Source organism: Stegostoma tigrinum, chromosome 7 (genome assembly GCF_030684315.1).
Source record: "Stegostoma tigrinum isolate sSteTig4 chromosome 7, sSteTig4.hap1, whole genome shotgun sequence".
NCBI lineage: Eukaryota > Metazoa > Chordata > Chondrichthyes > Orectolobiformes > Stegostomatidae > Stegostoma > Stegostoma tigrinum.
The window spans coordinates 59,654,829-59,669,299 of record NC_081360.1 but is presented as its reverse complement, the minus strand read 5'-3'; the positions used below and the strand labels follow the sequence as shown (position 1 = coordinate 59,669,299).

The 14,471-nt window shown below is 41.4% G+C and overlaps 1 protein-coding gene across 7 annotated transcripts in view; it reads left to right on the top strand.

Annotated features, from left to right (window-relative positions):
* LOC125454239 (RNA-binding motif, single-stranded-interacting protein 1-like) overlaps nt 1-14,471 on the top strand; it is a 249,574-nt gene that overhangs the window by 195,299 nt on the left and 39,804 nt on the right. For all 7 annotated transcript variants that reach the window (XM_048534810.2, XM_048534806.2, XM_048534804.2 and 4 more), the window contains one exon: nt 10,548-10,705. In XM_048534810.2, the coding sequence (XP_048390767.2) occupies nt 10,548-10,705 (158 nt within the window). The remainder of the gene's footprint in view (nt 1-10,547; nt 10,706-14,471) is intronic.

Below are 14,471 nucleotides of genomic sequence, written 5' to 3'. Positions count from 1 at the left end.
ATCACAGGATCATCGCCTGCCTTAGGCTGAACAGTTGTCCTATCTCCAACAATTCTCTCATTATCAGTGGCCTGGGGCTTTTCTTCCTTGACCAGCTGCAGGGATATGGTAATGAGGTGTTCACTGAATTGCGGTCCCACACTCTCAAAACCTAACGCTCCTTCAGAGATGTTAGTACCGGGCTGGTGTTTGGTGTAGAAGGCAGCCTTGCCAATGCTTTCTTTGAGGCCTCAATACTTTGGTCCTCAAGTAGGTAGCTTCTGGGGAAGCTGGTCTCTTGCCTGCATAGATTGTGGTGGCACAGTGGCTCAGTGGTTAGCACTGCTGCCTCATAGCACAGGGACCTAGGTTCAATTCCACCTTTGGACTTTGTGCAGTTTGCACATTCTCCCTGTGTTTGTGCGAGTTTCCTCCAGATGGTCTGGTTTCCGCCCACAATCCAAAGATGTGCAGGTTAGGTGGATTGGCCATGCTAAATTGCCCATAGTATCCAGGGATGTGCAGGCTTGATGGATTAGTCATGGGAAATGCAGGGTTGAGATGGTTCTGGGTGGTATGCTCTTTGGAGGATCCGTTTGGACCCGATGGGCCAAATGGCCTTCCTCCACACTGTAGGGATTCTCTACTGGCTGTATCTGCAAAACACAGAAAGAAGCCTTCATGCCCAGTGGTTTGAAGCTATGTGCAATGAGTGAGACTAAAAGCAGGGTTCCTGTGAGGTAATAGCAACTGCTGATGCCGGAGTCTGAGATAACAAGACGTAGAGCTGGATGAACACAACAAGCCAGGCAGCATCAGAGGAGCAGGAAAGCTGACGTTTCAAGTCTGGACCCTTCTTCAGAAAAATTACTGTGTGTTATTATGAGTTGCAATGAGATGAAGAGCGAAACTTAGTTGACGGTATATGGGTGTCTCTGCATTCTCACAGAAGCAATGCAGGATTTCTCCTGTGGACAGAATTCTTTCTTTTGTCGGGCTGAAGGAGCCAAATGTTGACCCCTTTCTGTATAGTTGTGGGTTGTCTCCTCCCAAATTGAGACAAAGGGAATGATTGAGTGAGGCACTTTCCTTCCAGCTGTGTATACAGGCACACCTGGTTAACATCCAGGGTTGGACCAATAAATAGCAAGTAACATTTGCGCCAGACAAATGCCAAGCATCGACAATTTCTAACAAGATGTTTGGTAATTGAGTAACATTCAGCACCATTTATGACATCTCAAATACTGAAGCAGTCTAAGTTGATGTGCAGCAAGAGTCCCAGGCTTGGATAAATAAGTGGCCTGCACGTGCCAGGCAATAATCCTCTCCATCATGGTAATTAGGGATATTGCAACAAATGCTGACCTAGCCAATGATACCCGTATTCCATAAATGAATTCCTGAGTGTTGCACTCTGATGATCTGGTTGGTGTGGAGAAGTCATTCATCACACAGTTGTTCCTGAGGCCTTGCAGGCACAGTTTGCTCAGGAATTATAATCTTGATGTTTCTTCAACTAATGATTCAAAAGCATAATAGATTCCTCCCTGAACTTAATAGGGGCTTTTTTTTAAAAAAGAAATCAGCTGGACAGTTTGTTCTTTGAAGTTTTCCTGCAGCTTTATTTTGTCATAGCAAGCTATCTCCATCTGAGCCAGATACAGCAACCACCTTTCCATATGACTTACTATTCAAAACAGACCCAACAGCTATCTACAGCAAAGCAAATGTTATCAGCAGTCTCCCATTTTATAGGAAGCCTTATTTAAACAAAGAAATCTGCATTGTTCACAATGACCTTTCAATTACCTCCTGTAAGGAAACCACTCCCGATATTTCCACAAACATAAAATAAAATCAGTTTTCCAAAATCCTTCTAAACTCAGTTTTGTAACTGCATATTTAGGAATGCAGGAATGTACAGATCACTAAATCTAACAGTGTTGTATGTGCTGAAGTTTCCTGAGTTCACAAATATTGGGACTGTTGTGACAAAAAAAATCTGAATTTCTTGATTTTGTTTTGTATTTGCAGAATGTTCCGCATAAACTGGGTGCTGTTAATTTTATAAAATTTATCATGGCTTAAATTATGCTCTCATGAAGGTTCTCTGGTCTCAACCATACCACATCACAGTGTGCTAATTTACCTTGCTTTTCTTTTAATTCATTTTATCCCAGTAAAGACAGCATCAACAACATTGATGTGGTATGAAAAAAAAACACATTAGCAGGGCTTGTCATACAGCCCAAGGATTTCATGTGAAATAGAACATTCAAGTTATGATCACAGACGATATTTATCAACCAACAACTGTGACTCTAATCAGCTTTATAACTATTTACATTTAAATTTGTTTCCATTTATTTGGTAACTGTACTCAACTGAAGCAAAAAAATAGCAATTTAATAATACCTATCATTACTGTTAGAGATAGCACAGACCTAAAGATACTTCTGCTTTTCCCATTTAAGCAGAAGACGTATACTCTGTTTCCTGGCCGACAGTTACCCCCCCCCCCCCCCCCCCAAAGAAATAAACAGCCCTGTGTAATTAGTGTTTGTAGGACTTCTGTGCTTAATGAATTATTGAAATTTATGATTTTAAAAAGTACATTGTACATTGTTTGTTTATTTGTAAACGGGTGGCATTGTCTTTTAAAATGGTACTAAGTGTGCATATATGTATTTAGTAAAGGAAAGTGAGCAAGATAGAAAGCCTGAACAAAATGATGTTGGGACTGGAATATCAAAGTGTGGAGCTGGATGAACACAGCAGGCCAAGCAGCATCTCAGGAGCACAAAAGCTGACGTTTCGGGCCTAGACCCTTCATCAGAAAAGCTGGGACTGGAATTTGCATTGAAGATTTCACGGCAGATATTATGTCAATGATTCAAAAAAAACTGCACACTCCTGATACCAAGGTCATGTTCCAAGTGTAGCTTTTCCCATTGTGCTTCATGACATACAGCAAGTCCTCACTGAAGAGTTGTGGTTGTGTTCCTGAAAATCATGACTTTTAAGTGAAGCAGTGAAGCACAGTTTCCCATAAAAATCAGCATTAAAGCCAGATTTAAGTTCCTTGGGACCATTCTTATGTGGAAGAAATGTTGTGAAAGTTGAATTACTGCAGTGTGCATGTTTAACGTTGCATTCTCAGCTAAAATAACTGGCAAGAAGAAATAATAAATATGAAACTTCACTGGGTATGAAAGAAATAAAGTATCCTTCCCTTTGCAGCACTGTTTGATTGACCATATTCCACCTAGTGGCTACGTTTGGTCAGTGCAGCTATTTTCCCAACACTGCTTGCCCTGGCTGACATCTGCAACTAGATGGAGCCGAGGACCCTATTCCAATTAAGAAGTATGGAGCCAGGAACCTAGACTTGCAGCTTAAAATTAAAGACACGTGGTGTGAGACGAGGCCAGGGCAAAGCAACATCAGGAGACTGACGGTCAGCATGCAACAAAGTGGGAGATAAGGCCAAGGTGAGCCAAGGCTGAGAGGCAAGGTGTCTTGCCCACTGCCAGTAGAGAAACATTGTCTGGGATCTATATAGTACAGTATTGGATGCTGATTCACAATGATGTTTGACATCAACAACACACAAGTGCTATTAAAACAAAAATGGCAAAGCAAAACAAAGAAAACAAGTCTCAAAGGATAAACAATGTTAACATGAAATTACTTTAAACAGGGCAGAGATAAATGATGGCTACCTGTATGTTATTTAAAAAGACAACATACTGAGTGTTATAGATTTGAAATGTGAAAAACGAAAAGAAAACACAACTGGTTTGGCAATGTAAATGGCGAGGAAAACATAGTTAACCATTCAGGTCTGTGATCTTCTGTCAGACCTGGAAAATATACATATATCAATTTTGTCATGTTTTAGTTAAGTAACTACTACAGAGTCTCAATTTGATCTGTGTTGAAACTCTTAATGGCAGTAGGTATCAGTGGGGTACCTGCAAAGAAAAGTGAGCACCAAGATTGCCATTTAATGTATTTAATGACATTATTGAACATTGTGCATGTTCATAATATATAAATACATTACCCTGCTTCACTTTTTTTTCCAAAAAGAAACAATTTTTGGTTGTATACAATCTGAATCTGAGTACAGCTGCAAAGAGGAGAATTTTGTTGAAGCTTTCTCTGTTGTACTCGTCGACACAAATTCAAGAATGTTTGAAATTTGGCAATCTCAAAAATGTACACCACAAGAGAAAAGGATACTGATTGGCTGTCAAGTTGACTGTGACTGAGGCATTGTTTTCTCGATGGCTGGCAGTGTGAAACTATGGACTCTTCCTGCTTTTTGTAAATTCAGAAGTGCAAGGTTTAAACATATTCCTTTTGTGGTGAATGGGGACCTGTCCATGAGTATATGTCCCTTCTAGTAATTATAAATGAGCCACGTGACAAGCTTGCCTGTACACGCTCCCCTCAGTCAGCTAAATAACAAGGATTCAATCTTCAAAATCAAGCCACAGCATGATGTCAACTAACATTTGACAAAGTTTTGCGTGGCCACAAGTTTACACAGGGTAGAACATGGGTGACTAGCCAAAGTGAACTGGAATAGTCACATCTAGAAGTAATAAATACTGGAACAAGAGTTTGAACTTGAGATGAGTTGATACGAGGCAGCATCAAATGATGCGTGAATATGAAGTCAGAAACTCTTATCAGGAACAAGTGACACCAAGGTTGCTAATAGATTGGTTTAACTTCTGCCAGAGAGCGAGGGAATCAGCGGTCAGGAAGTGAGGTTTTGACAGAAACTGCTGCTACGTAGGAGGACAAGGGCAGCAGATGCATGGCAATCACGTGCAAAATCCTCTCCGAAACACAGTCTGCTGACTCGAAACATTATTAATTTCCTACACCTGATGCAGAGTCACAACCCTCAAAGTAGCTTCCCATCAGCTCTGTGTACTCACAGCTCACTATCACCTTCTTGAAGACAACTGAGGATGGGCAATATTTTCTGGCTTAGCCACTGATGCCATCATCCTGTGAAAGAATTAGAAAAAGTTTGGAAAAGGGAATTAAAACAATGGGTTTGGACTTCTGTTTAGTTTCGAGAGAATTTTTGCTCATCCAGTGCTGGATGCTGAATAATTTGTCTGGTGATTTAGCGACAGTGGAGGAGTTGGAAGAGGCGCTGGTGAGATAGACCTGCATGTGAAACCTAACTCCATTCTTTTAGATGATGTAATTGATGTACAGCATCTGGATGAGAAATAGAACGGGCCCAAGGGTTGTTCCTTGTGGATCACCAGAAGCAATAGTGCAAGAGCAGGAAGAGAATCCATTGCAAGTGATTCCCTGGCTACAATGTTGAATTGAACAAAATGGGAGCAATCCCACTCAGCGGACAATAGTGGAAAAGTATTCAAAAGAAGATAATATATGAAATAATTCCACAAAGGCTAGTTTCCCATCACCATTTATTTGCACGCAGATAGTTCATGACACAGTCCCAGGCAGCTCAGACCCGGCTTCAAGAGTGACCAAAAGCCTTGAAACTCCTACCTATATCTATCAGCCAAAGCTCTCTGGGGCTGTTAACCTGGCCCAATCTGGGAACTTATATTCTTTGAGGTCCATCTGGCTGATCTCTTTCCAGTGACTACAATATAATCAATCATACCAAAGACTGCAGACAAGTTGAGAATGATGGAAGGAATGTTTAGCTTTGCCACAGTCACAGAGGAGGTTAGTTGCTACTTTGATAAGAGTTGTTTTGGTACATTGGCTGGGACTGAAACCAGATTGAAGGGAATGCATGCACTGAATTTTAAGAAAGATGAGAACAGGTTGAGGAGGTGACAAAATATTCAAAGACTTTAAGGAAAAGGGGAAAGTTTGGAGATGGGATGGTGGTCTGCAATGAATTGAGTGTTCAGGGATTTCTGTTTTGAAGAGTAAGTGATGATAGCAGATTTAAAGGACAAAGTGGAAATGCCTGTAGAGAGAGAATCTTTTGCCATGGTGATTAATGTGGAGGTCGGAAGTTGAACATGAGTAATCAGCAGTTCAATGTGAAATGATTGAGCAATAAGAGGTGGCACTTACAGGCACAGTGATCTCAAAGGAGGCATGAGAGGAGGTAGGAGAGAAATTAAACCATGATGCGAGTTGAAGCAGAAAGTTGATTCATTTGTTCTCACAAATAAGTCCATGAGCTGATCTCACATTATTGAAGGTGAAAGTGAGGAGTTAGGGGATTGGGATTGAAGAATATGGTCTGCAGTTGACGAAAGAAGTTGGGAAGTTACCTTTGCATCTCTGGATGATCCTGAAAGAATTAATAACTCACACACACCGGTTTGGACCTGTTGCTGGAGCAGCCAGATCTGGCATTCAACAACTAAGCCAGTGACTGTGATTGTTGTGATGTGACTCTCATCTCTAAAGGCCAGGATGAGTGAGAGTAATTGTTTTACAGGGCATGGATGTAGCTAAAATATAAAAGGTGGAAGTGTGTGTGTGTGTGTGTGTGTGTGTGTGTGTGTGTGTGTGTAATTGTCTAATGCAATGCCTGCAGGTATGTTGTGGCAATTGCAGACCAAATGCAAGATACTAGTCGGTACAAGTGCAAATTCAGTGCAACCTTCAGTGCATTATTTGGCATAGCAGAGTGGAGAATGTAGATCCAATTTTCTCAGCCTCATCATAGTAATCTTATAAAGACAATTACACTTTGAGAAAAACATTCGGCATTAAGTTGAGATGTTCAGGCGGTTCGATTTGATTGTAGTATCTTGGTCCCAAAGAGAACAGCTTGATTTGCCATTTTCACTGGAAGTTCAGTTTAACAACAAGTTCCATGAAGAGCTTCCCTCTTATTTCCGTTGTCCAAAAAAGTCAAAAAGTATTCTGCTGCCTCCTTTTTTAAATTTAACCATCCTCAGCAAGATTTGAAATTGGAATCTTTTCCTCAAAGTATCAGACATGCCATTGGTATCTTCCTTTTGTCCCTTTCAAAGTGTTTTGGGACATGTTCTATGCTAATAAAGGCAACTATAAAATTGCAAACTGTCATTGGTCACTTAGACAAAAGCAGTTAATATTATGTTGATAATTTGCTTTAGGGAAAAGGAACTAACTAATATTGCATGTTTAGTGGTTAAAAGGATACAAATGGATGGAGACATGCAAATGGTGTGCAGAATATGATGGATTCAGAGATAATGAGATCACAAGGTATTGTGTCAGAAATGCAAGAAGTCTAGAATGTTATTTAGTTTAGTGATTAGATTGGTATTCTACATAATGTATTTGGATTGTTAGAATATCTTTATGCAGGAAATTAGTCCGTTAATAAATGAATTACACAGTCAGAGAAAGGAAATGTCCAGTGGGAATTACTAACGCTTCTCATTTTGACACTTCAATCTGTCACATCGCTCCAGTCTTTAGACAGTTTTTCAGACAATGAAATGTTTTGTTAACATGCGACTAATATTAAGTTACAAAATGCATAGATGGACCTGAGCAACTGAAGAAAAGAGTAGAATACATGTTTTTTTAGTACACCACGTAAATTATGTGAGCAATGTAACAAATGTTGAAAAATGGAGAAGAACCAGAAAGAAGAAAGATCAAAATAGAAATAATCTTGGATGTTTTGGATTATTGGGTGGTAAAGCCTGAATTTTGAATAACTCCAATAGTGATAGTTTACATCCATTGTGCAGCACATACCATGAAAATCTGAACAGGATTGGACACGTGGGAATCCAAGAACTATTGTTGCTTCAAAGCTTAAATGCACTTTCGTAATGCGGCAGTTTTATGTGCCAGTATTGAATCATTACAACTTAAAGTGCCAACATAACCCATACCATATCTCTTGAAAACAAGGAACTTGTTTAATATATGCCTGATAATTTTTGGTTTTGTTCTTAAAAAGCTTGATGTCAGGAAGTGATATTAGACATCACGTTGTGTAGCTTTTTGGTGTAATTTTACTGCTGATGCAAGGCAATTGTTTCCCTGATTTGTACATTTAAGATAGAAAAGTTTTCTAATATTTGAAGAAAGCAGTTATTGGAAAATACATTTCTAATGATGAATAAACATTTAAATGTTGCAAAACATGTAACAGGATTTGATATTTCCAAAAATATCCATTTAATACCTTTTGAGAAAGTGGCTGATATCACAGATCAGAATAGAACAAAAGTAGGAATGTACAAGAGTCAAGAAGCAGCTGAACCTGAGAATTCTTGGCATCACTTCATTATTTAAAGCTTGAAATAAATTCTGCAAATTTCAACAACTTGCTTTGAAGGAAATTTTGAAGCCCTTCAGCAAAACAGAGGGAGACGAATAAAGAACCAGAGAACATAAAATGTAAATCCATGCATCTATCAGTATTCATTTTAGATACGGAAATAATTACTCGGAGGGCTCGATCCACAAATAGCTGTAATGGAATGCGAAAGATCAGGAGCACCAGTAGGAGTTTGAGGAGTTGGTTAAGCCATTCCAGCACAGGATAACTAAGGTGTTCCAAAGGATAAGTGGAAGCAGTAACCAAAACAAGCAAATATTGATCAGCTGCAAGGGAAGAGTCCAGAATGTAATAGAAATGAGCAGAATTGGATCCAAGTATAAATATGGAATGAAGAGGAGCAGAAAAACTAAGGCTGCATGGTAGGCAGTAACTAGACAGAGGGAGACCAGTGGCAAAACAGTCTCTGTAGAAAGCAGTGATGAGGGTAGAGGATGTGGTAAAGCTAAGAGAATGGATAAATATAAGTTTCCGAAGAAAAGGTATATTTCTGTCTAGGGCACAAAACAGAATCAAGCTGAGACTAACAGTGCATTGAACATACTGAAGCTCAGCTCACCTCAGCAGATAATGGCAGCATGCAGCTGAGGGCTATGCAGGACCGAAATAAGTTCCCATTCCAACATAATTCCTTTTAACAATCAGCCACTGATTTCTTCAGAAAGTGTTGAAACACTGACGTTTTATTCTGAACTACCATCACTTAAACTTCACAAGGAGCTTTCTGTTTAGGATTTTGTTGCACAAATTTCAAAATCAGATATTAAACTTTAATTTATATCGTCTTCATTTTGTTCTGTCCCAGCCATTGATAAGAAAATCCTTTTGTGTCATTTATCAGCTTGAAGGCCTGATTCAGACATACAAAAGTGATCAACTCTGCTTTTGAATTGACCAAAATGATAACTTCCTGTCCTTCTACCTGACACATCCAGGCATTACACCTTTATATGAATTACATAAAAGCACTGGTGACAATGCACTCTGGTGCTTTCTCTGTGTAAATTCTCAATTAATCATAATTGGCTTGCCAAGCAATTAACACCTTTTTCTCATGGAGTATAAATTGTTGCTCCTTTTCAAAATTGATATTCTCACATCTGTCCTGATAGGTGAAAGATAAAAAGATTCAATTGATTTTTGTTTCAAATTGCAAATAAAAAAACTTATGATCTGTCAAGTTGGTTTCATTCAGAGATTTGACATGTCCAGCAATACCATCAACTGGAATCATAACACCTAGTAGTTGGAAACTGATTAACTGTATTAAAGAAACTGTCAAATTTATCAACTCGTGGATTCATGACAAAAATGTCCTCAATTATTTAAAGTTAAGTAAGTAAGCTGAGCCACTCCTGGAGCCATGGACTTGGTTCTCACTGCATTCCTCTGAGAAATCCTCTTCCCCCAGCAGTTTCAAAAGCAGAAAATCAGCTAAGAGGGAGATGGACCCAGGGGACTTCTGCACATCTAACTTATGCTTTTAATCTGCTTAGTGATCTCTCACTCTTTTTCTGCCTGTGCACTCTTTACCTGCAGTGTAACAGTTTCACTGTGCACACTATCCATGCAGATCTCAGGCTTATGAGTGTTCCACAAAGACTGCAACCACTGTTCAAGATCTGAAATGCTGATAACAAGTAGCTGCAGCTGGAAACCACTCCTGCCCACATGGTCACCCTGGACACTTGGAAGTGCTCCTGATTTCCTACATTGTGCAACAGGAGTATTCTACATGACCGATCCACCCCTGTTGTGACTTGATCTTAAATTACTCTTTCTCTCACTTCCTCTAGTCCTGAGATTAGTAAATGTATCCTAGCGATCTTGCCTGCCCACTTACACTTTAGCACTACTTACACTTTAACACTACTTAATCCAAACTAAGAATCAATTTTGAACTCTAAAGACAAGACAGTAAATGTACTTACCTAGTATGACTTATCAAGGCCACCATTCCACTCATGCTGGCTCCCAGAACCATTCAAATGAACTTGTTTTCATTGTGATTTCACTCCTTTTCGTTTCCTGGTGTCCGTGAGAGTGAAGAAGACGAAGGAAGAAAGAGCACCCCCCCCCCTCACTTCTTAGTGAACTCCCTTCACACCAAACTCACATCGATTTCATTTTGTACCAATGGACTCCCAACAAAAGCTTGATCACTAAAGTGTCTAAATTGTGAATTTTGAGAATATTTGAATGTATGTTAGTGTTTCAAAAACAGTGTGTTCATTATAAAATGTTATTTCAGCAACAAGAACAGGACCCCACAAACTTGTATATCTCCAACCTGCCACCATCTATGGATGAACAAGAACTGGAGAATATGCTGAAGCCATATGGACAAGTCATTTCCACACGAATACTACGAGATACCAATGGCACAAGTCGTGGTGTTGGCTTTGCAAGGTATTGTATGTAGCTGCTTAAATGCTTCATTATACTATCAACTAGACAGTTAAGCTTTTCATTCCAGTACATATATTTTCAGTGCCCCAGCATACACTAAAAAAAATTGCTTTACTTGATATAAGGTATTGCAGGATCCTAGAAAAAAAATCTACCTTTGGTGTTCAGGCCTTTATCTATGTAAATACTATTACTTTGTATAAGAAAGCTAATTGGAAGCAACAATATAATCATAATGAAAACCTCCAGACATCACAAATCATCTCAGTTTTTTTTTTCTGCAGTGACATAATTAAAATTTAGGTGGAGAGGAGATGATATTCATGTTAACTGTTTAGACTGAGTGGCAGAATGCAAAGAATTAATCTGACAACTAATTTGGGATTGTCAGTAAGCCTCACAGTTTGGCACAAATGTGATTACTGGTAGCAATTAATGAACAAGGGCCTGTTCTCTGGCAGAAAGAACACGTGTACATATTTTGCCTGTCTCACTGCAACAAAGTAGGTGACAGCCATTCTTTGCTTCCATTCTTAAGGAGATGCCTTCGCCAATCAGAGTCAACCAGCCTTGTTTAAAATTTAAATGAAGCTTTCATAGAATCCTGAAAGTGTGGAAGTATGCCGTTTGGCCCATCCCCACCCCGTCCCTATAACTCTGCGTTTCCCATGGCTAATCTTGCAGATCCCTGAACACAGTGGAGCAGTTTAGCACTGCGGATTCCACCCAGCCTGCACATCTTTGGACTGTCGGAGAAAACCAGAACACTCAAAGGGAACCCATGTAGACATGGGGAGAATGTACAAACTCCACACAGATAGTCGCCTGAGGCTGAAATTGAACCTGGGTCCCTGGCGCTGTGAGGCTGCAGTGCTAACCATTGAGCTACTGGGCCACCCAATGCTTGGCAGCTAATCGTCAGTGTTCATTAAATGGTAAGAGCTCTTTGTGGTGCAGTGCTGGTGACTGTACACTAGACCGGGAGGCCTGGGTTCAATTTGCACCTGATGCAGAGGTGTGTAGTAATAGTTCTGAACAGGTTGATTAGAAAAATAGGTTAAATGGTGCATTTTCCATGGCAAAATCTCTACCAATCAGCACTATTCTATCATACAATATAAATGTTCTCTTCCCTTCACTTTGGAGTCTTATGCAACTTGTCTTGGTGACTGCAAGACGAAAGACTTCAGTAAAATGTGCCTTGCTGCAGCAGTGTCAGACTGCTAGTTGCTAGCTTGCAGTATCAAAATGGATTATAACTTAATGCTATATTATGTACAATTTCCCCATTTTCTGTAATTCGCCACTTCAGGTGTAATTGAACTAGACTGTGTTGTCACTTTGTATGTAAAAGACTGTTTAAAGACTAATTTCAATAATTAAAATATTACTTGCAGTGTAAATTGCACCAAACATTTTTCCTTTGGTAAAAACACAAGAAAAAGAATCTCAGGTCTGGTTCCACCAAGAGAAAATCTAACATCACCCTTTACATTCGATGGCATTTCCATTGTTGGATCCCCGAGTTTAAAAAAAACATTCTGGTGTTACCATTCACTAGCAAGTGAACTGGATCAGCCACATAAATACTACTGTTACAAGAGCAAATCAGGATAGGAATTCTACAGCGAATAGCTCACCTCTTGACTCTTCAGTACTTGTCTGTAATCTCTCAGTAACAGATCAAGACTGGGATGAAATATTCACCACTTGCCTTAATGGATGAAGCTTTAATTATGTTGAAGATGCTCAACACTATCCAGGAAAAAGCAGCTCACTTGTTTGATGCCCAGTCCACCGCATTCTGCATGCACCCTGTCCACCATTGATGCGCATTTGCTGCAGAGCTTAATATTTGTAAGATGCATTGCACCAACTCACCAAGTTTCCTTCGACAGCGTCCTCCAAACCAACAACACCAGGAAGGACAAGGGCAGAGCTATTTGAAAACATGCAATGTTCTGGGCACCTGGGTCCATATCCCACCAGTGCAGCTGGTGAAATATGAATTCAATAAAAATCTGGAATTAAGAGTCTACGGATGACTGTGAAACTGCTGCTGACTGTTATAAGAAAAACCATTCTGCTACCAAAGTCTTTTAGGGAAGGGTATCTAGTGGCCTTAACTAGTCTGGCCTACATGTTGCCATTTGCTGTAAGTTGACATTTCATCCATCTGCAGAACCCTTGCACTATTAACAGATAGTGGCAATGGATGAACAGGCAAGTAACCTTGATAATAAAGTGTGAGGCTGGATGAACACAGCAGGCCAAGCAGCATCTCAGGAGCACAAAAGTTGACGTTTCGGGCCTAGATCCTTCATCAGAGAGGGGGATGGGGTGACGGTTCTGGAATAAATAGGGAGAGAGGGGGAGGTGGACCGAAGATAGAGAGAAAAGAAGATACGTGGAGAGAGTATAGGTGGGGAGGGGATAGGTCGGTCCAGGGAAGACGGACAGGTCAAGGAGGTGGGATGAGGTTAGTAGGTAGATGGGGGTGTGGCTTGGGGTGGGAGGAAGGGATGGGTGAGAGCAAGAACAGGTTAGGGAGGCAGAGACAGGTTGGACAGGTTTTGGGATGCAGTGGGTGGAGGGGAGGAGCTGGGCTGGTTGTGTGGTGCTGTGGGGGGAGGGGATGAACTGGGCTGGTTTAGGGATGCGGTGGGGGAAGGGGAGATTTTGAAACTGGTGAAGTCCACATTGATACCATTAGGCTGCAGGGTTCCCAGGCGGAATATGAGTTGCTGTTCCTGCAACCTACGGGTGGCATCATTGTGGCACTGCAGGAGGCCCATGATGGACATGTCATCTAAAGAATGGGAGGGGGAGTGGAAATGGTTTGCGACTGGGAGGTGCAGTTGTTTGTTGCGAACAGAGCGGAGGTGTTCTGCAAAGCGGTCCCCAAGCCTCTGCTTGGTTTCCCCAATGTAGAGGAAACCACACCGGGTACAGTGGATGCTGTATACCACATTGGCAGATGTGCAGGTGAACCTCTGCTTAATGTGGAATGTCATCTTGGGGCCTGGGATAGGGGTGAAGGAGGAGGTGTGGGGGCAAGTGTAGCATTTCCTGCGGTTGCAGGGGAAGGTGCCGGGTGTGGTGGGGTTGGAGGGCAGTGTGGAGAGAACAAGGGAGTCACGGAGAGAGTGGTCTCTCTGGAAAGCAGACAGGGGTGGGGATGGAAAAATGTCTTGGGTGGTGGGGTCGGATTGTAGATGGCGGAAGTGTCGGAGGATGATGTGTTGTATCCGGAGGTTGGTGGGGTGGTGTGTGAGAACGAGGGGGATCCTCTATGGGCGGTTGTGGCGGGGGCGGGGTGTGAGGGATGTGTTGCGGGAAATGCGGGAGACGCGGTCAAGGGCGTTGTCGATCACTGTGGGGGGGAAAGTTGCGGTCCTTGAAGAACTTGGACATCTGGGATGTGTGGGAGTGGAATGTCTTATCATGGGAGCAGATGCGGCGGAGGCGGAGGAATTGGGAATAGGGGATGGAATTTTTGCAGGAGGGTGGGTGGGAGGAGGTGTATTCTAGGTAGCTGTGGGAGTCGGTGGGCTTGAAATGGACATCAGTTACAAGCTGGTTGCCTGAGATGGAGACTGAGAGGTCCAGGAAGGTGAGGGATGTGCTGGAGATGGCCCAGGTGAACTGAAGGTTGGGGTGGAAGGTGTTGGTGAAGTGGATGAACTGTTCGAGCTCCTCTGGAGAGCAAGAGGCGGCGCTGATACAGTCATCAATGTACCGGAGGAAGAGGTGGGGTTAGGGGCGC